The 23,076-nt window shown below is 44.6% G+C and overlaps 1 protein-coding gene across 4 annotated transcripts in view; it reads right to left on the reverse strand.

The window, feature by feature from the left end:
• NDST2 (N-deacetylase and N-sulfotransferase 2) overlaps positions 1-23,076 on the reverse strand; it is a 126,259-nt gene that overhangs the window by 5,659 nt on the left and 97,524 nt on the right. For all 4 annotated transcript variants that reach the window (XM_054277412.1, XM_054277410.1, XM_054277411.1 and 1 more), the window contains 8 exons: positions 16,628-18,022; positions 9,498-9,585; positions 9,182-9,336; positions 7,487-7,672; positions 6,957-7,085; positions 3,491-3,673; positions 2,591-2,687; positions 1,315-1,438 (listed from right to left, as the gene is read on the reverse strand). In XM_054277412.1, the coding sequence (XP_054133387.1) occupies positions 1,315-1,438; positions 2,591-2,687; positions 3,491-3,673; positions 6,957-7,085; positions 7,487-7,672; positions 9,182-9,336; positions 9,498-9,585; positions 16,628-17,620 (1,955 nt within the window). In that variant the 5' untranslated portion in view covers positions 17,621-18,022. The remainder of the gene's footprint in view (positions 1-1,314; positions 1,439-2,590; positions 2,688-3,490; positions 3,674-6,956; positions 7,086-7,486; positions 7,673-9,181; positions 9,337-9,497; positions 9,586-16,627; positions 18,023-23,076) is intronic.

Raw genomic sequence — 23,076 nt, forward strand, 5'->3', positions numbered from 1 at the left:
GGTGGTGGCACATGACAAAGAAAATTGAGAAATGACACAAAGGTAAGGAAGTATTTTGCTGAGAGTGTGTTCCCCAAGTCCCTGGCAGTAGAAGGAAAAACCTGAGGGTAAGGTCCCAGCTCCTAGCTTCAGCAGGAAAGACATTTTGTCCAAGAGTAAGGTCAGAATCGTCTGCCTGCCTTGTTACCAATCACTTACTTAAACCTGTCTAAAGCATTTATCTCTTTGTACCTCAATCCATAGCTGAGGTGCAGGGTGAAGATCTCAGCCTTGCCTCACACGAACTTGTTGAATAAGTAACATGGAAACTGTAAGGTATTTGATTAACAGGGTAAGAAGGTAAGGCGAGCTGGGGATTGTGAAGCACTGGAAGGCTGATCTGTGCTCAAATCTAAGCTGTGCAACAAACACAAATTCCGTGTTAAATACAAAGATTCTCCCCTTGCATGTGATGCCACACTCCAGATGTATCTGGAGGACTTTTCCAGGGGATGCACATAGAAACCTTCACTTTCTAACCTGTCAGCTAGTGCAACTGGTCTGTAGTGCTTGATTTCTGTGAGCTCTGCTCAAGTGCTAACCATCTTCCAGTATCTGTTCAAAAGTCCCCTAAATGATTAGAGAAGTCAATCTCCCACAACTCATGGATAAAGAAGTCCCAGAATGCCTTTGTGCCACACAGCCATCCCTCAGAGCCACACACAAGGGAGGCTGGTGCCACTGTCAGCTAAAGTTACTGCTTTGAGTAAGAAACACCTTTAAACTTTGTCTCCCTGGAAACAGTGGCATAATAGTGCCATGATGACACTAGAATCTGCCTGCCAGGTGGAAACTTCTACATGTAAACAGCAAGGTATGCATATGGATACTAGAGCCAGCATGAGGAACACAGTGGTTGTTCTAAGTGTCAAGGCTTGAGAACAATAGCAGGGAGGTTGTCCCCTCCAGTATTAGGAGTTTTAACTCTAAAACCATAAGAACTTTTTAATGGGAACACTGCTGTCTGTTTTGCATGTCAAAGTACCTTCATGACAGCAGTGCATTCATCAAAGACTTGCTGAATTTTTAAAGCTAATTCATACCTACAGCTCTCCTGGTGAAGAGTCACTAAAATGAGAAACTACTTGTGCTGCTCCTGGGACTACACAGCTGGGTTACCAGGAAAACAGAAAGCATGCACTGAGCAAAGCGAGGAAAACAGCTGTTCAGAAACAGAGAAGCTGCTAAGGGGGAGGAGGCAGATATACAGAGAGATTTGGGAGAAGGCAACATGGGTGCACCATATTGCAGAAGAACATGTGTCGGGTCTCTTACCAATCAATTCCTTTGTGATAGTTGGGGCCATTAAAAAACTGGATCTCTTCAAAGGTGGATGGACTTGGGAAGTTACTGGTGACAGCTGGATGCATGGTCAAGAAGAAGTGCACAGCTGTTGTGCCTGCAACAGGAACCAGTTAAGGGACCTGGGTCACACAATGCTTTGGCTGAATTAAAGGCTTACCTACACTCCAAGAAACTGTTCCCAGATGGGCACACTCCTCTCCTTTGTAGCTGACCAACCCCATAACTCACACAGGTTACAACAGCAGTGACACCAAGCACTGCTCAGTCAAGTTCAATCCACATTTTAACTCATGCAGCTGATTTGAACTGCATCCTTTGCAAGACATCTGCCACCCATGTCAGCTACTCCCATGCCAGTGGCACAGCCACACCTTCATGTGGCAGAATGCAAACGTGCCACATGAGAGGTGGCCTGGGTAGGAGGTGTCTAGGGACAGCATTAGTGTCCTGCAGTGAGAACTCCACCAGAGATGCCTTGTCCTGCCTTTGCTGCAGATGTTTTCCTTTTACCCTGCTCTTACTGAGCCACCTGAAACTAGCCTGGGTCATGATACAGCAGGGTTCACGCTGCACACACACCATCAGAGCTTCCCAGTGACACAGCCAGGGGACAGCAGCTCTCCTGGGACAACCTTTGTCCCAAGTCCAGGATCACCATTTGCTGTGAATAGTTGGTGCTGCTGTTGCACTGCATTACACAGAAAGCCAAGGCTTGAAGACCTGGTCTTAGCTGAAGAGATTTTGCTCTCTTCAGCCTAGAAGGGAATCATCAGTACAGTATATACAGCTATGTCACTACCAGTCACAATGCCACAGCAGTTTAAATGTGGTGACAGAGATCAGACAAAGGAGTTTCTCTCCCTCCCAATGACAGTGACATGGAGCACGCAGTGGGTACACAGATCTGCAGCAATAAAAGCACTATGGGACATTCATTGTAGCATTTGCTAAGTGTGTGTGCTTAGTCCTGCTGACAGCCTGTTTGTGACACACTAAGGTCACAGGTTCTCTGAGCTTTTGGAAAGCCAAAACAGGTAGGGCAAGCCAAGCACAGTGCCAGGGGGGAAAAGTACTGACAGACTTGCCAGATTTAGGTTAGAACATATCTGAGATTGTCTGAAATGTCCTCTGTGGCCATTTGGCAGCTTGTGCAAAGGGCAGCCATACAGAGCTACAGCATGGACCTTTCCAGCTCTCTGCAAGAGTGAGGTGGAAGCCACAATCTATACAACAGTGTTCACATTACCAGTTTTCTGAGGTCCCACGATGAGGAACTTGGGGAGTCGATCACATGTTTTCTCTTTCGACCAGATATCCTTGTGCCTTTTATCATCACAGGGATTCTGTAGCACAAGTGATGAGATTAAGCATTACCACAGAAGGTAATGGCAAGGGGAGGAAAAGCTGGAAGGGGCAGTCCTCTGGGGAAAATGCTATTAGCATATGAAGAACACTTCAGAGCCACACTGCTGCTCTGCCAGGCATCAAGTGTTAAGTAAAAACACTGGGGACTATTTTCAAAAGCTCCAGTGACACGGGATCCAAAGTCCCTGTGAGAGTGTTAACCACAGGCCTTGCCCTGTGTAGCCATTCTGGGCTGGGCCACCGTGACAGCACAGCTCAGCATCTGTGAACTTCTGGCAGACAGACAACTCTATCACCTTCAGTTAATTTCATCTGCTCATTACCATGCTGAGAGCTGCTGCACTGGGATAAAATGGAATAAGTGTGTTTTTATTTAATGAACATGAATTCTGCAGTGTGAAATTACTTTGAGATTAATCACATTAACATGCCTGCAAGCTCCTCCAGCACCAAACAGGGCTCTTGCTTGCACACTTTACATGTCACAGCAGCCTGCTCTAATACAAACCCTTTAATGACCCAAATGCCCGCAAGCTGGCCCCTGGTCCTGTATGACAATCAATCCCTGTCCCTAAGCTCACACTGTGACTGTATCCTACTGCTCCTACTCCCCATCCCTTCCACCTTGCCATTTGTCACAGGCAGCCTGAAGCCACAAAAGTTAAACCTAAAAGCTTTATGCTTTGCCCCTCTGTACTCCAGATCAGCAGTCTTGCAATACTTCAAATGTGGGATGCACCTCTTACAAAATCACTAGGAGTGGTAAAAGCTGCCTTCTCACCTGCCACAAGGGATTCTTCTCCTGTGGGAAGATTTCAAAGTACTTTTTTGCAAGCTGGACTGGAGGCAATGTTTGCAGGCGAAGGTTGGTCCAGCACTGCACAAACTTGACCAGGCTCTCAAAAGTGTACAGTCCCAGACGGTCATTCCCATAGTTGGACAGGTGTGTCATGAAGATGCTGATCTGAAAATAAAAAAGACATGGGATACTGGTAAATCAGGTAACAGAACTATTTCTGCCTAGCCTGATTCCATGGTCAGCAAGAAGCTGTTCACAACTCAGAATGCCATGGCTATCTTGGCTAACAAATGTCCATCTGTCAGGAAACAGTCTTGGAAGTCAAGAAGAACTCAGGAGAGGAGGGGCACAGACCTCTCAGTAATCCCTGGGAATGGTGCAGGGTCATGGTAACTGAACCCTGGATCTGTGTCCAGAACAGTTTCAAAATGCCATTCAAGTGGCTCTAGGACATAAACAGGTGTATCTGGGGATCCGAACAGGGATTGCAAAGGGACACTGCAGTAGGATATTGTCCTAGAAAAAGACATCAGCTGGTAAGTTTTAGCCTGCAAGAACCTTCAGCACAGGCAGCCCCTGAAAAATGTCCTGCCAAGCTTTAACATCCATGGGCAAAGTGGCACTCAACAGCCATGGCAGCTGCCTCAGCACTGCAGTGCTCAGGAGATTGTGCACTCTCTCTGCTGTGCCAAGCCATCTCTTCCCTCAAGCAGATACATTTTCCTCCTGTCAGTTTTTCACTATTTTAATTTTTGGAAAAGAGTGTGAAGGACTCTTGTCAGCTTAACTCTAGTGTGTGGTTTTGACATGTCCCATAGAATTCAGCATCCCAGTAACATGTCTGTAACACAATGGCACCTTGCCAGACATTAACCACACCTTGGCTAGAAGTTAGAAAAACAAAAGCAGAACACTGAGGCCACTGGAGGAATGGCTGATTTAGCACGCCTTGCCCAGTGTCTGCAAGTGCAGGGAGGGAAAATGACCTCAGTCGCAGTAGGGGCACCCATTGCTGTACAGTCCTGGGTTCAATTCTGGTGACACCAGGTAAGGTCAGGAAGCAGTGACAGGCTTCCCTGGCAGGGGGCAGGAATGGCTTTCCCACTCACAGGAGGAAAAGAGCAAAATGGGGAAGCAGGAGACAGATGGTCTTGGGATGAAGACATTTGCTGGCACTGAGGAAGTCTGAATTCAGTTTTCTGCCCAGTGTCACCATGGGTTGGTCTCAGCAAAAGAAGAGGTACTGATAGAAAGTAGCTCTTTGTGCCTGAGCCATCCCCAAGACCCTATGAAACAAACCTAATTCTGTCCATAAGGTGCTCACAACCCAGCATCTTTGGGTAGGCAACAGAAAACACTGGTAGGACTCTGGGACACATGGAAAGTAAGTGGAGATCAAGATTTATCATGTTTGTCTGCCTGGGAGTTTTTCACTTCTGGTTCCCTACTGAGCTGACAGAGAGGCCCTGCCAGACAGGCTCTGGCACCTACACTTCAAAGAGCAGCGTGTGCTCAGTGCTGTTATGTAAGGATGTGCTAAATACAACACAGAGCAGAGGACAGAAAGATCTGTGTAACTGCAAGGCATGGTGGCAAGAGGATCTCATGCTGTATTTTGCCCCTTTCTGGGAGACATCAGGGAGGTTCCGTGACAGCAAAATATGCCTCATCCCTTTGACTTGCTGGTGAAATACATAGAGGAAAAATTTTCTGTATGAGGAGTCTGGCTCACTGGCACAAATCAAATATCGCAGCAGGGGGGAGAAAGGAGACCACCTGGCACCCCTTCAAGATTTCCAGAATAAAAAAACCAGCCTGCCTGTGCTCCAAGTTAGCAACTGTGTCTCAAGACTGACTACATTTGGTAAAATGGCTCACACAGGTAATGCTGCCACCTGCAAACAGTCACAAGCAGCTGGATTTGGAAGAAGAAAAGACAAACCCAGCCGATGAGCCATTTCCCTGGACTTTTGAGTGTGCAGTCACAGCCTGTAACATGTGCACTGTTTAACAAGGCCTGGCAGCCTGCTCTGCCCCCTCACAGCTCCTGCTGCCAGAACAGCTCCAAGCACTTCTTTTGACATAAGCTACACTCAAGGGCCATCTCCCTCCCTTCCTCTCATCCACACCCACTGACTCTGCAGACTGACTTGGAAGTAACAGCTCTCTCCTCTCCCCTCCCTTCTGCTGTCAGTGTGCTGTGATTTCCCTTCTTTCACACTGAGGAAAGATGAGAGCAAAGATCCCAGAGAGCCTAGCATACAGAAACAGAAGGGTATGAGCACCCTTGCAATAACAGCAGCTGTGGGCACAGCAGTAACCCGCCAGCGCAGCGTGAGCAGAAGTGTTTGTGAGAAGCAATCAGCCTGTGCTCAGGATCAACAACTATTTCTGACATCAGACCTTGTTCACTAGTCAGAAGATCAAACATCTTCTGTTTGCACTGTGGAGTTGATCACACACATACAGGCTTGGATACTCATCCATGTCACTTAATGGGAGCTGGAAGCACCAGAAAGGACTGGAAGAGCCTGGTCCAAGTCTGCTACGGATCACTGCTGGGGCTTGCAGAGCTGGCCAGCTTTCTATCAGGCCCCTGAGATGGCTCTATCAGCAAGGGGGAGAATGCAAGGTCTGAGTCACTGTGCAAACACCAGAGGAGCTTAGAGCACAGCACTCTGCTCTGACACAGAGAAATGCTACACTGCCAAAAGGAAGCAGAAGTGTGAACATGGGAAGCATCCGAAGGTCCCTGAAAGAGTTGTAAGTCACCACAAAGAGCCAACAGTAAATCTGGCAAATAAGCTCATCCTGTACCAGAACACAATTTTCCTGACTTGTTTTTGGATCACGGATTACTGCCAGCTGCTTTGACCATCACATCTTATCAGCAAATTTTAATGGGTAGTTCTAGATACTATGCTTCTATTAATTCTTTGGCAGGGCCTCCTAGATCACTAAAGATCTCTGGATTACAGCCTAGCAACTGGTTTTCCTAGAGAAACCTATAGCCTTTACTTTCACAGAGGCTATTTCCACATGCTTCAAGATTTGACAATTACAGAGTGGGGCAAGGTGCAATTCACCCAGCATATGGGAACACAAGCCCAGAAAAGAAATGGTGAAGAGAAAAAAGCAGTTTCTTTCCATCTGACTGATCACTCCATAGGTAATACAAAGAACAACCTCCTCCTTACTCCAGACTTTTATCAAGCAGGAAGGTTCGGTGTGGTGTGTAAAGGAAACAATTTATCTCAGGCAATAGGGACAAAGGCTGGCTTGCAGACCTGAAAGTAAAAACTCCTACAGCTTTTTAGCTGGGGCTGCCATAGACCCACAGCTGCTGCAGATCCTACACAAGCCAGAGCTGGTCACAACAAGATCTAGACCTTTCCCATATCAGGCACTGGGACAGCTGTGCACAAATTCCCCTTTCAGATGAACTTACTGGGTTCAAAAGCACCGTCAGGAAGAGTTCACCACCACGAATGCTCTTGTCCAACTCCTTTGAGCCACCAGGATATTCATTATAGAAGATAGTGTGAGTAAAAAGACCACAGGTCTGTCGAGGCAGAACCTGGCAATATCAGAAAAAAAGCAAAGTTAGACAAGAGGCAGCTGCAGCAGCATCTGTGTGAGAATGAGACAAAGCAGCACTTTATGGATCAATATAAAGAGTAAGGGGTGTAAGTGACATAGGTGCAGAGGACTCTTGCTATTCCTCTCAACCACCTAACTCATCACACTGTAAACAAGCCACTGGGATTTCCATTTAGTCTGGATGGGCTTGGTTTTGCTCTCCATTCAGTACTGACCCATGAATTGTTCAGAGAAACACAGAACTGACCTTAGCTAAGTTTTTCTCCTCTGCCTCACTTACTGATTTTGGAAACACTGCTGATATTAAGATTAATGTCTCTGGTGGGGGTGATGAGAAGATCATTCCCTGGGCAGTCAAGTGGGCTCTGCTATGCTTACCATGATTCCATTATGGATGAATCCACGCCGGTACCGGGCAGGCCGTAGGTGTGGGTATTCCTCTGTGCTCGTTACTTGGATGCTCCAAACAGATTTCCATGCCTCATAGAGCTGTGTGTGGACAGGATAAACCCCAGAATGATGGGGGGCTACAGCATAGCCCAAGTCTGTGGGAATCCCATGCTCCTGGAAGCAAAATATACAATATACAGCTTGATAATTCGGTATTTAACTAATAGTCTTAATAAGGATCATATTTAGCAACAGCATCCAAGTTGGAGCAAGATGACAGAGAAACATGAAAACTCTCTGGATTGGGAAACCTGAAATACTGCTCATACTTCTTGCTTTATGCATCTGTAGAAGTAGAAGGGCGATTCTGTACCAACAAGGACATTCAGCATTGGTAACAGCTGCTGTAAGAACGGTCTTGTAGCTTGCAGCTGTGACAGATGAGATTAATTCAGAACCCTCAGGTCAGGCTCCCTGGTTACTACAAACTAATCAATGCTGTTAAGTGACACATCTCACTCCCACAATGCCTAGATGTGAGTCACTAGAGAAGGAGAACAAAATTTCCTTAACTGATATAGAGAAAAGAAAGATGACTGGGATCTGTATTGTATCTAGCAATTCAAAGAAAAGCAGACAAGGAGCAAGAGACTACTGCAGGTGAAGAGATGGGGCCTGGAGCTACATTAAAATGACAGGAAACTTCTGAATTTCTTGGGGTTTAATTCCACTAAATGGTTCTGGTAACAATATCAATGATGACAGCTCTGCCCTGGTGGTGTATGATAAAACCAGAGCCCCTAAATGATGCAATAACCTTTTCTGACTGCTAGCCTGTTTCATGTTAAATATGTGTAATTGTGTTCTGTGCTTTGTCTCTCTTTGCAAAAGACTGCATTGTTATTTAACCAGGAAAAGGAGGAGCCTAAATTGTTTCTACAATGCTGTGACTGTGCTCTGCATTCATGATCATTCCTAATCTATGTGTGTCACAGGAACACAAGACAGCAGCCTGTTATTCCCAAGGGGATTACCATCAAAAGAACCAAACTAGAGGTGAAGAGGACATTTCTTTTCAGTGAAACATGTATGCTATATTCAACTCTGAGCTGTAAGAACTAAACAGACATTGTTCCATCAATGCAGGATGTTCAAGGCTTCCCTCTCCTCTGCCAAAACCCAGGGAATTTCCTCTGTGCTTCCTAGATAAGTAACTTCCTTCGACATTGTCTGGAAGGCCAGAAGCAGGGCTGTTAGCAGACAGAGCATTTTATACTATCAACCAGGTGACCTCCTTACAGAACCACAGTAAATAAGGATGGAAAAGGAAATGCTTGCTCACTGCCAGAGTTTGTAAATTAATTGCATTGGGATGGCAATACTGCAAGTTCACACCTCAGGAAACAAGAGCTTTGGGATTTGCACCCTGGAATGTAGCAGAGCTGCCTGGGGCCATGCAGGTGCTGGGAAACATGTCCCATGGAACAGGCAAGCATGTGAATGCTGTCTCTTGCCTCAAGACAGCAGGAGCTACACATCAATTTGAACTTCCAGAACTGCCTTGCTTAAATGCAGCTGAAATACTAGATAGTGTTTGGGTTCACTGTGGTCCAAACAGCTATTCCAGAAGAAAAATGTTTAAGCATTAGCACTGTAAAGTAAATAAACTGCAATGCTCCCTACCACAGCAAACTGCTTGTTCAGCTTCATCTGCTCAGCCAACACAGTGACATTGTGGAAAAGATGAGGCTGCATGTGACTCCACATGTGAGGGAACCACCAGAATTCTTTCCTGTGCTTGAGCAGCATGTCATCCCCTTCATCTTCCTCATCTGTACCTACAAAAGGCAAAATCAAAAGGCAGAAGAGGGTCTCAATGTTTAAAAGCAGTGGCTAATCCCCTTCCAACAGTCATGCTCTCTCTACTGCATTACACAAGACACACCCCAAGGTAGGGGCTGTATGCAGGTGCTGAGACAAAGGAGTGCCAGGGGCTTACCTGTGTGGTAGAATTTCCCTGAGAAGCCCAGGTTGAAGGTGAAATTTGGGACTAAAGTTCTCAGCTTATTCTGAGTGCTCAGCAAAGCCTGTTTGGACAAAAGGAAAAAGAAATGCTCATATTAATATTTTTTCCTCTGTAACATGATTTTGTGTTCTACTGGTGCCCAGGTGAGTCTGAAGAGCTATCACAGGAGATGGGGCTTAGGCATTGTTTCCCTTGGAGTGGAGCAGAGCAGATAAGTGCTCCTCATACACAGCCTTTACTTGAAGTAGTTCTGCTGTACTAAATGATGCCTCTTTAAAACCATGGTCAGGTCATGCTCTCCTCTTCAATGTGAGGGACCCAGAGTGTCTGGGCTAAGGCAAAAGGACAATAAATCTCACTTGAAAGCAATAGATTCTTTACACTCTACAGGTTCAGCCTCAATGCTCCCTTCCTCACCCATGTTGGCTGGGACTCTAATGCTAATGAAACTCTGCCCCTTCTCAGTCTATGTCCTAGTGAAAAGGAGGGTGGCAGTCTATGGTACACAGATGAAAGAAAAGAAGTCAGTATCATGAACAGTAAGTGATCCAAAGGGAGGGGACTTTTATTTAGAGAGGAAAGGTGGATTCTCAGAACTACCTATGCAACGAGTCCTGACACAGCAGAGAGGTTTCCCTGACTTTGTGTTCCCTTGAAAGTGCCAAAATTTTGTAGTAGAAAAAGTTTCCTGGATTCTGGGAAGAAAATCTGGGAAAGCCAACATTCACAATCCTTGCATCTCCTACAGGTTCTCTTGTGCTCACCTTTTTTATGATTACTTTTAATGTCCAAAGTCATTGCTTTAACCACAGGGAAGATGCCTTGTGCCACGAACCTCAGGGGCCAGCAGGGTACAGAGTAAGACAGCACAGAGCCTTGACAGAAAAAAACCACACCAAAAACCAAATCCCAAAGGCTCAGTGTGTCACAGACAAGTAGGACACAAACTAATTCTAGTCAAATTCCTTCTGGTGGAAAACAATAAAAAGAGAGCAGCTGTGAGATGAACACTGCTGCTACCTGTGTGCTTTGGGGAAATGTCACTGGTGCATCTCCCTGTGGGAGAATTCCCAATCAAACAGGGGATAGCAGGAGGGCTCTTGGCAGGTGACAGACTCGGTCCTTGTCTGGGCTATTTAGATTTTAATAGTTTTTCTCAGAAAGCAATGGATCTGTGGCTGCACCAAGGTGAAAGTGATGACCTCTCAACAGCAGACTTCAGCTGGCTGTAATCACACAGGAAACATGGAACATAACTCTGGAGAAAGCACACAGACCTACCAAACCGTGTAGGGAAGGTGGACAGGTGTTCCTGCATCAGCTGCCCTTCCCCAGGCCCAAGGAGCAGAACACAGCACCACAAGGTGCCCTCACACAGCTCACACTCCATAGGCACTGTCTGGGTGCACCACTCCCTCAGAAGTGAATGTGCACTCACAAAGGCAGACTCTCATTCCATGGAGGTGCCTTGACACCAACTTCTTATGGATAACCTCACAAATCACTACTGCCACTGATAGATCAAACCAGTGTTAACCAAACACTGGTCATCACATTAATTTAAAAATGGCTTCTATAATTCACTTCAATCACCCATTCACCTCAAACATATGCTGAGTGGTTTTACACTCAAGGCAGGCAGTCCATTACCATGGCATGGACAGAGAGATTACATGCGCAGTGCTACAAGACACTCTCAATGCTTCTCTATGAGGGAACCAAGCTTTCAGACTTTTCCCTACAGACACAATTCACTGCCTGTTCCTCATTCCCACATCCACACAACACTGACACCAAGTGCAGCCTGGGACAAATTTCTAACATTTTAGCTTTTCCATGGCCACTTGCCTACCACATCTTTACCTCAGTCCCCACCCAAGAACAGTAATTTGATAAATGCAAGGCATGTGACATCTCCAGAACCTATCCCAAATATAGTGCTTTTGAAAAGTGACATGCCAGCAAAACTGATGGCTGAAGCCTACTTTGCAGTACAAGACCCAGAGCAGGCAATGGGAGGTCAAGTTTCCTTTATGTAGCCCAGCAAGACACTGGGACTCACCCCACACATCAGGGAGCACAGAATAGAGCTGGGCATCTCTCCTTGGAAAAACATCTGTCTGTCCAGATGATGGTTTACAAGATAACTTCAAATTTGGGACCAGCACCTTGAACACATCACCCAGTAATTCAGACAGGAAAGTGCCACTTTCTTTTCTTTCTCCAGAGCTGTCCCAAGCTCCAACATTTCCCTCTGCTGCCCTGAAAGGCACATCCAGTTCCCCAGGCTTGAGTAGGAAAGTGGTGGGAGGAAAGACAGCGGTTAAGAGGCTTAGCATTCCTCTGCACAGAAAGAGATTTAAAGCCTGGCTGGGGTTACCATGACAACACATCTGTCTGAGAATAAATCCCAAAAAGCCCTGCTCCAGCAGGCTGCAATCCTTGGTGTGCGGGGAGGGAACAGGGAGGAACTATGGGAGCCCCAGAAATTCAGAGACTATGGAGTCCAGCTTTCTGGCAAGTTTATTGTTAATGGTGTGTCATCCCTCTGCTGCTGCTGGGTCCTTGTCATAGTCACAGCTGTGAGGTGGCACAGCACAGGTTTGATGAAATGTCTTTCCCCTGAACAGGATAAAGGAGACTAAGGTGCCAGTAAGTGAACATTTGTTTCAACACATTATGCATTCCGTGTTCCCTGGTTCCACATTGGTTCCAAGAGGTCTGTAAGCTGTAGTAAGGTGCAATAATGCAGGTGTGGGAGCAGGCTGGAAGATGGCACTTCTCTCTGCACTCTCTTACACAAAGTAAGATGAATATGATAGTACTAACCATATCTAACAGGTGATTCAGGTGGTATTTCTTTTGTATCCATAATATGCTCTAAGACTCAAACAAAAGGCAATCAAGAGTTGTGGAGCAGGCTACCCCTTAAGAGAGAAAACAGCCAGCCAGATGTGAACAGATCTTCATTTGCATATTTAAGAAGTTCAGTTGCTCACATGGTATGAGAGATGGCAGGCATTTAAGCTGTATCACACCTCTAAAGGCAGACTTTATTCCCCTAGAAAACTGCCTCTCCATCCATCCAAGTATCTCTTTTTATCTGTTTTCATATTTTGTTGTTATCTTTTATTTCAAAAAAGCCTTCCAGATACAAGCCTGTCCACTAACTAGCCAGAAAGGCCCCTGCCCAGCTGTGCTCCCTGCTAAAGCTCTGTAAGGCTCACCCCAGCAAGGCACTGATGGGGTCCCCAAAGAGATTCCCAGCACTGGCCACTGGAATTCTTAAGCCACATCAAGGCCAGGCTGCTTCATGCTTGTCACAGTCTATCAGAGCATTCACTGCCATGCACAACCTGGGTTTTTGGAGGCCTTTAGTACTTAACTGTGGCAGTCATGCTGCAGGCCCAAGTGACAGAAAACCACATTCCAAGGCACATTTCTGGACACAATGGTAAAAACGTCTAAGCTTCACTCTGATGTTCAATAACAGTCATTTTAAAAAAGGCTTTTTAATACCACCAAATTAAAATAACTACTTCTAAGTAAATGTTAGGGGAAAACCATTTAAAATTGTGCCTTTTGTTGCAGTACATTAAAAATCTGTATCTCACTGACAGATCTGCAGAGATTTCCTAAACAGTCACTACAAGCTCTTGATGTCATCCACGGAAAAGAAAATCTCTCCTCATTCTAGGAGTGAGGAAGAAATCAGGGAAAGTATTGGGACTCTGACTGTATTGGGAGCCTCTTTAGAGCCAAATCCTTTCCTAAGATAACAGGGTGTCCTTGGCATGGGAGTAATACAGGGCTAAATCTTAATGCAACTTTGCTTTTTAAGCTAAGAAATTTTTAACTTCCAGAAGTGTTTGCAGAGAATTTAGTTGTTCTACACAAACCTTAAATGTTACCTATCTCAGCTCCCTCTAACAAGAGGCAAAATAAAATAGGTAAATAAGGCTGAGAGTCAGATGCTCAGAAAAGAAAAAAACACGACTCTAAGAAAACAGTACATGGGCAAATGAAGAGAAAGAGGTGATAAAAAAATGAAGGAGGAAAGCAGAGTGCTTTTGCAGCCTCTTCTCAATGCTCATGCAAACCATTCTAGGAACAAGTGGCAGAAACACAGTCTTGGGAGATAGTGCCCTGGGCAGCGTACAGTAGCACTGGCAGAGCTCAAAACAACACTGGCAAAAACCAAAGCTCTCATGGTACTGCTATGTCTACTTCCCCTGCAGTCTTAGAATCAGGGAGTTAAAAATTGCTGAGTACTTCAATTGCAGGTAAGATCATCCTCTACAATTTAGAAAGGCAAGAGCTGGCTACAGTCACCCTCACTAGGTTCTCTCTTCTGCACCCTCACCATTCATAATCCAAAATGAAATTACTGTCCTTGACTTTCACTTAGCTTGCTCTCAGACTCACTTGCAATGATTGTTCACTATTTATGCCCTTGCAGAGATTACCAGCAAAAGAGGCAAAAACTCATCTACTTAATCTTCTTTTCTCATACCTAAAGATGACCAGAAAGGATCACAAAAGCCAGATCCTTTTGCATTAGAAACGGCTTGTCTTTGTTGGCCAGTTCCATGGAGGTTTGGTAAATTCCAAGGAATATGATTTTAGAATAGACTGAATGTGGAATAAATTGAGAAGAGAAGGGATTCTCTGAGATTTAGTTTTGTTAATTATGTGCAGCTCAAATCTCTGGTAAACTCTACAAAGGAAAAACATTTTCTTTGTGCAACTTCCAACTGTTCCGCTTCTATTGAGGACTGCAAGCTTCTGCTGCAGCCTTTCAGCAGAAACAGGAACTCAAGGGTTATCATCTTTAAAGTAAAAGCAAGCACAATTCCTTTTTTTCCTGTTAAAGAAGAAAGCTATTCAGCTCTCCTTTAAGTATCACAAATAAAAACATTTCTCCTGTGTAAGACATGTACTATGGGCATGCATTTGATCAAATTATATTCACTGCTTTCTTTTAATAGTTGTTTTGTCTGGGAAGGTCTCTGACTGTGGACCTGCATATGGCAAAGAGGCTCACTGGTACAGCAGAGTCAATTTTATACCTTCACACAACATCCAGTCTTCAAACCACTACCCTGACCATTGTAATCTAAGCTTTGAGATAAGGAGCTGTGTGTTAAGATATCAGCCCTGAAACAGAGCTTTCATATAAAAGGCCAAAGAAAATGCCAGCTGTTCTGTTACTGTTATATTCCCTTCTCTCCCCATGGTGAGAGACTATCAACAAATCCATGTAGTTATTTCTCGCTTTTAAAAAATAAAAATTCATTAACCTCACGTGGCTTTGCAATCAGAGAGCTTCTTTTAAATGGATAAATCTGGGTTTTATCTGCTTTGCCTGAGATTCTCTGCTTACTGATCACAGATTATTCCTCCATTTCGCCCTGTTAAAACCCAAACAAAGCATCTTTTGGACTAATCTTGTCTGGGTTTGTTTTTAACATCACTAGAGCAGCCCCTGCTCCCAAGAGCTTTGGCCACCTATCCCGCCTTCCCACATGGGTCTGTAACCTCCAGAAACGCTAGAGAGGTGAGAATCTCTGAATTTCTGCTGGTTTGGACTAGTGGGTGTAGGGCCTTCTTAGGACCAAGATAAGATTGTGATTTTTCCTTCACAAAAGGAAAAAAAAGGAAAAAAAAATCTCTTTCAGAACATTTCAGCACTTCAAAGCACAGGAACACTGAAGTGAAATGAAGAAAATTTTAGCATCTTCCTTAAATAAATACTCCATATAAAACATAAAATCTTGAAGTCCTAAAACCTTGGAGATGAACTAAGACATATGCTGCACAGATGCATTAAACATGTAGAAAAGGTGGTAAGACTCCTGGGGAGGTGGAAGAGGGCTCTTGGAAACATGCAACAGACAAGGTTAAGGGGCCAAACCTCTACAACAGTCTTCTTCTTACACCTTTGCCTCAAATATTTTTTGCCTTGGATGTAAATTGAAAGGGTGCTTCACCTTGAAGGTGTTGTGGAAACATGCTAAAGCAGTTGCTGTCACAAGCTTACCACTGTCATGGCTGGTACCATCCAGGACTCACCTGAGGGGAAGTGGTGAATGGGAATCCATACCCATGGACAACCTCAGCACACCTGAGAAACAGGCAGTGCACCTCCCTCAGTGGCCACAAACCACAACTGATGGGGAAGATACAAAGGGAAGTCCTTGGCTCCATGAAACATCACATGCACACAGATCACAGACTTAACAGAACACTTCATCATTACTTTCAAGGACACAGAGAATCAGAAGGAGCATTTAAGCATTTAACCTTTTCCTACTTATTTTTATCTTTGCCTGTCTCAGTTTCCTCTCCTCCACAAAATCTGTCTCTTACCCATAACCTTTCCTAACAGGTCACTGTATTATTCCAGAAAGTGCCAAGGAAAGCAAACCACAGAGCTGGCATGTCTGTTTTTCAATTTTGAGGCCACAGAGATGGTTCTCATGAAGGCTTGGTCTGACCATGTTTCTCTGGTGAATTTGTTGATATTCCCTCAGGGATGAGAGCTGCTGGTGGCAGGCATGAGGCACAAAGGGTAAGAGAAAACCCTTCCTTTCCCAATTTAGTTGTGTGTTGAAAAGCTAGATTGCTAACATACAGACTGTATGAATTCACACTGCATGGACTGGCCTACACTTTTGCAATATAATATATACAGCTTATACACATCACAAATAATAATAAACACATTCTTCTGTTCTGTTCTAACACAATTTACTTTTTCCTTTTGAACAGCAGAGTTTACAGCTACAAATAGGTTGACATAGGAAACCTGCATATACTTGCTCCTTACATCAAAGAGGAGACAGGATAGACAACCACAGGCACCTTCCTCTTAAACTGAGAGAGGCCAGCTCCTAAAGTGCTCCATTTAAACCTGCAAAACTGCTGAGAGGATCTCACACGGTGCCTCGCCATCTCTGCAGGCTAATTCTCTGTATAAGATGAGTACGACTGCAGCAATCAATGCTTTCCCTCAAATTAAATGCCATCTTGACTTTCCCAGTACACCACACACACCAGAAATCTATCTAGAACCTCTGGAGGTATCTAGTCTAGGATTTTACCTCTACATCAGACACTTTCATGCGAGTGCCCTCTTTTCCCACAAATATATCATCGATGTCAACAAGGATATAGCGATCAAGCGTCAGACAGAGGCGTTTGCCAGTCAAGTAGGCAATGGCATCCACGAAAATGAGTTTGTGCAGCCAGAAATTGAGGTTATTGCCGAAGAGAACCCGCTGGATCCCATCATGCAGACCCAGGTCCTGCATCACTGTGGCATGCAAGGCTTTGTGAGTGGCCAGGTGAGGAATGGACTCCGAGGATTTCGTGCTGGCCAACAGCACTGGCTCATAGGTGCTGTGGTTTGACTGAAACACAGTCCAGTCATCACCAGGCAGAGGACCCTGCTCCACCTCATTAGCCCGGGTGACATAGAGCAGGGGAGCACTAGGATTGATGTGATAGTCCCGCAGCCCCAAGTTGGAATGTAGGAATAGGGGGAAACCCTTGAGTTGTGCACTGAGCAGGCTGTTCTCATTAGCTTTGAAAAAGCCTATAATTCCCACTCCATACTCTACACAGTATTTGTCTAGCAGCTCTCGGTTCCAAGCATCTAGATTCACATATTTAAGGATGTTCTCATAGATAATTAGAGCATAGCGTCCTCTATCTTTGTCTGTCAGGGTAGGCATATCCCCTTTGCCAGGGGCGATCTCTGTCCTGTATTTGAACCGGCTGGATTCCAGGATGGCCACTATTTCCTGCCCAAGCTGGGAGTAAATGCTTTCCACAAAGACGAGCACCACGGGATCTGTGCGCGACGTGTCCACAGACTTGGTGAGCCGCCAGCTGGCTTGCGGTGGGATCAAGACGCGGTGCTGGCTGCTGCAGTCACTGAAGGGCAGCGGCGGCGGCTCCTTGATTTTGGGACTGTTAGTGACGTAATAAGCCAGGATGCACATGGAGATCAGGCTGAAGGCAATGAGCAGCAGGATCAATCTGTGCAGCTCCAGCTGTCGCACGTGCCGCACCACTTTCCACAGCTGAATCATGGTGAGGCGGGCGGCTCACCCCTCCTCACGCTCCGGACCCACGGCGTGCTTGGAATCTCCAGGGGCGCCGTGGCAGTGCCCAGCAGCGGCTCACAAAAAAGAAAGTGCAGCTGCAGAGAGAGAAAAAGCTAAAGCAAACAGCTACAAGGCGAGACTCCCAGAGATCTGCCATTTATCTCAGGTAACCATGGCCCTCAATTCCCATCGCTCTTTTGTGCGCTTCCTCAGGCTCCTCTCCTCTCACTCAGAAGTCTCTGGAAGAACAAGGTTTCCAGAATCTCGTCTCCAGTAGCAAATCAGTCTGTCATTCTGTGCACAGGCAGTTTCAGATCAGCCTTCCCATGTGTCCTGTTTCTCATTTAGGTGTTTCACATTCACATGGTGGCATCTTCTTCTTGCATCCTGCAATTTAAAAAGAAAAAGTCAATTCTCAGTATGACTCCAGCATTTAACAGGCTGAATGGCAGGACCACAGGGAGATAGGGGGGCAGCATCACTTGCCCATCTGCAGGTCTGGTCCCTGGGAAATGTCACATCCCATTTGTGTGGGAGCTTGACAGAACAACCAAATGGCCTTTGGAAGAAAGGTCCTGACAGCAATTCAACATTCACCTTGGGTGAGATTCTCACACACTACAGCATACAGAGCCAAGTACCTGGCCTTCCCCCAGCCCTCTGCAAGCCACTGGACAGAAAACATGAAACCCTTTTATTCTAACCTATATTTCAAAGCTAACAAGAGGGGGAGAGAGCACTCTCTGCAAGGCTGTCTCTATTTGTCCTGGGAACTCACTTTCTTCCAGAGGTCACAAAATACAGCTCTGGAGAGGCTTCATCCTTCAGGCAGCACAGAGGGCGGGGCACACACTGCACACTTAAAGGTTGCCAACTGATTCAGTGTCAGTTGGAGATGAAACATCTCCTGAAACCTCCACCACCTTCTCTCATATGCCACTGAAGAACATGAAGCCAGTTTTAAACCACCGACAGCACAAAATAAGTTTGGGTTGGTCTCAAATACATGAAAGCCTCTTGTTACGAAGCTCTCTCACCTCCTGCTTTGTGTTCATGGCAGCAGACTATTTCACCATATGTTGCTATTTTTCCAGGAAAAGTGCCTAAGAAAGCCAACAAATAACAAATAATCCAAAAACAAACACCAGAGAAAAGAACTAAATTTCTCCTTTGTTTAAAACCAAACTAAAACTTGCAGTGGAGTCTTATCTCCCCCATCAGCAGTGTGACTTACCCTTAGCAATACCCTGGTGCCTTTCCTGGAATACGAGCACATTTTTGGGGCACACCTCCTGCCTCTCCCAGAACAATGCAAAAACACCTTCAATGCCAGATGTTGCTCACCAAATCCGTCATGCTCATGATGACTTCTTTGTAAAAATTAAACCACCTTTTTTCTTTAAAAAGCTTTTTTTTGTCACCCCCTCAACTCCTGCAGATGTGCTCCACCACATACAAACCCTCTAACCACCTGCTCAACTGGCACAGCTTGCAACACCAGGAGGCACAAGAAAGCAATAGCAAATAATATTGCTAAAAGACATCTTCATACTTTCTCCCATTTTTGAGCTTTTCTATTTCTACTATTCTGATATAACAAAGAATATGAGAAGACTAGTTAATCTGTGAGTTCAAGGCATACATAAGTTTCTTACATAGTAAAGCCAGGGATTTCTAACAACCAGCTCCACTAGAAAAGGAACTACTTGTGAGACAGATGCTTATTTTGTAATGCGTATTACTAGATGGAAAAAAGTCCTTCTGAGTCAGGGAAAATACCAGTTCATAGATGAGGCCAAAAGTCCCACTCTAAAGACTCCCACCAGGCTGTTTTCCAAACTGGTGCAGCTTGAAGCAGAGGCAAAAACCACAGGCAGATTTTATATGAAGAGATATAATACTGCTAACTTTATGACAGCAGATGGAAGAGAGTCAGAGTGCTCTTTACACAAGCCTTATGATGATCATTAAGTATTATCTCAAACAACACCTCTGCTATAAGCTCAGCAGAGCAGGGACTGGTTTGTGCAGTGCACAATGAAATCTTAGCCCTGATGAGGTTTTCAGAATAGCTGTAGACCATTAATATAAATTATATCACACAAATAATTTTCCACTGGAAAAACTGAGACACAGCGAAACTTACTGAAGGTTGCACTGCAACACAGCAGGATCAGGATTTTTGGTAGAATTATCCCTGTTCCCAAGATTCCAAATGGATTGGGGTCTCCATTCCCAAATGGCCCTCTATAATGACAGAGCTCACTTTGGAAATCCAGGTCAGTCAGCAACAATAAGCTGTGTTTTCTTCATCACAGACTGTCACATTCACATCTTCTGAAAAATCCCTTCGCCCAGGATTTTTCTCCTGGGAAGCTGAGAAGCCTCAGAGACAAATGAAAACAATAATTATCTCATTTGCTTCTCCTCTGTTTTGCTCATGTGGACTGTGTTTGGAGATTGCTTATCCAAGAGGTGATTGTTTCATTGGTTTCTGCTGTGGGTTGTTTTCACTCTTTGGCCAATTGGGGCCAAGCTGTGTCGAGACTCTGGAAAGAGTCACGAGTTCTCATTATTATCTTTTTAGCCTTCTGTAAGTATCCTTTCTGAATTCTTTAGTATAGTATTCTTTAATATAATATAGTATCATAAAATAATAAATTAGCCTTCTGAGAACATGGAGTCAGATTCACCATTCCTTCCTGACACAGGGTCACTGCAAATACACAGACAACTTAGCATCTTTCAGTTTTGTCTCTACATACTGTTAACTATTTACTGGAAAAAGGATAGGAGAGAGAAAGTGAGAAATAACTATGTGAAGATGTAAAAACCAGAACTTGTATAGATTTTTCTTTTTCTTGCTACTGATTTTGAATATATGATTCCCAGGACAGAGCATAGAACATGACTTCTCAAGTCAAGTTCAGTCCCTGTAATACAGCAGGAATTCAAATGTATCAGCATAGTACCCCAAAACATGTGCCACCTTCCAAAAGCAGCCAGGAAAATAGCCTTTCCATCTCCACAACAAGGCCTTCCCATCTCACTGAATCTGCACCTTCCTGCTTGGCATTACAGCTTCAAAGCTGCAGAGGCAGAAGCCAGCAGAGGCAGAATTCAGCAGGGCAGAGAGAGGTAAAAGAGAAACATACAAAGAATGCTGTATCTTTTTTATGAGGTGAATTCCTTGTAAGACAGAGTAATACACAGCTCCATGCACATCACAATGCTGCATGTGTGAGAAGTGATCTTCATTCGACTCCTGCGCAACAAATTCATGCTAAACACTTCAGTCAGATTCCAGTAATAGTCAGTTTTGATGGAGAAACCTGAGAATTCCAAGTTATTGCCTCCCCAAATAACTCACTTCCTTTTGCTTGTCAATCCCACTGAACAGAACAGAAACACAAAAACTATTATGGATTTAAAGATTCACTATCTTAACATGTATTAGACAGAAAATTGTTTTTGCAGGAGAAAATAATGTAAAGAAGAACTCAGGAGCCCAAGTTTTACTTCTATGAATTTCCAAGCAAGTGTTTCTGGGGTAGAATTTGTAATCTAAACACCAGGGTAAAGGTAAGAAAATCAAGATGATGTTGATTTATGCAAAAGCCTGGCAAGTTTCTATTTTTACAGCTCTTTATCCCCAAAGCATCAACATGGAAAACACTTCTCTTCCCTGATTGGACTCATTCATCTCTCCAACTTAATTTTAACTTTTGAACTGACTCTGTTTTGCAAAGAACTGTAGCTTCAGTCTCCCAGTTATCAGTTTAAAGATGAAAATCACAGGACCACTGGATTATTCCATAGCATAAGAATGAAACCAGAGTTTAAGCTAGGCTGCCACACCTGCAGTGCCCAGCTGAGGGGCACCAGGGAGAAGAACCCCCTTTGCTGGGCACTTCTGAATCACTGCAGTGTTTTGATAACAATGATTTCATTCAAGCCTCTAGCAAAGCTCCCAAACAAGCCCCCATTTGTTACAAGGGTGAGCTCAAAAAAGCAAATTAAAAAAAAAGGCCTGTATCAGATTGCTGCTCAAGAATCTGTCAGCTCCGATCTCTTCAACAAGGCTTCACAGCCAGAGGGCACGCCAGCTGGCATGGGATGCATTTCTTTCTTTGGGGACTGCATCAGCTGGTTTAGGTTCAAACTAAAAGAGGAAAAAAAGCAACAAACAGATACACTGAACAAAATTTATATTACAAGGCGAGAGAACTGTCAGAAACCAGTCATACCCGAAAAGCTGAGAAATATCTATACTGGAGAAAGAAAAGAAAAATAAAAGAACTACAGTGAAAATTATTCCCTCTTAAAGGAAAAGAAAATACCTGTGTCCTCTTTTGACATCACTCCTGGGAATCCAACACCACAAAAAAACACCAGGTTTCTAGATAAATTGAGGTCCACACTGAACTCCTGCCAAGACTGCCTCAGTGTGAATTGAGGGAGGTGGCAGTCAGAATGCACAGCAAGAATGTTCAGAGGTCCAAGGACGCAGGCTCAGCAGGCACCCATCCTGCCAGAAAAGCATCTCTACATCAGAGAGCATCAGCTGTAAGGTCAGATATCCCACAGATCATCAGCACTAAGACAAAGGCTTAGATGCTCTGTTTCCTAATGATATACAGCGTTAATGTGAAACATAAACTGCTTTTTGAATTATCACCTGCTTAACCACATAGCAACTGATGTGATATGAAAGCAAGATAACAACCTCAACCCTGTGGTTTTAACATCTGATCTCCAGATATTTCCAGTGCTTGGAAATGATCGTGGGAGATCAGTACAAATGCTCAGGACCAGCACTTACCCAAAACCACTGACCAGAATATGAGTATTTGGAGCTTCTGGTACATTCATGCCAAGGCACATGGAAGATACTGGGTATCATCTGACACCTTATCAAGAACTGTCAATGCCTTCCCAGCTGAGCTACAGAAGGTCTTACCACCCAAACCCCAGTGTCACCAGTACATTTCCCCAGCCCTTTTCATTATTCATAATATAATCTCTCTGTCTGGAATGCACAGCAGCAAGATCTTGCCTTTGTCCACAATAGCTATATTTCAGAGGCCTTTCTTCTGCACTTCCTGTGAGATGCTTGTTGCCTTGGGCCCTAGGGAGACTGCAGTAATTGAGTTACACAGTAATCAGAGAAGGAATCTGATTGATTTTCCAACCCATTCCACTTTAATGGTGTCATCAAGACACAAAATTCCTCATTAGTCTGCTCCATTCTGAGATACCACAGCCCCCCTCTCTTTGTCTGTGGTGGTATCTGTATGCCAGACCTCCAGGTAGAGCCTCTCTCACAAAGATGACGAACCTGGTAAGTAGTGTCAGCAAAACACAGCAAGCCACACAGCAAAAGAATTAGAATAAAGCTCAGGAGAATGAATGCTGCTTGTATTTCACATATTGGGTAGAAA

Source organism: Melozone crissalis, unplaced genomic scaffold (assembly GCF_028551555.1).
Source record: "Melozone crissalis strain CALT ecotype California unplaced genomic scaffold, PUWL_Pcris_2 ptg000019l_1, whole genome shotgun sequence".
NCBI classification, from domain to species: domain Eukaryota; kingdom Metazoa; phylum Chordata; class Aves; order Passeriformes; family Passerellidae; genus Melozone; species Melozone crissalis.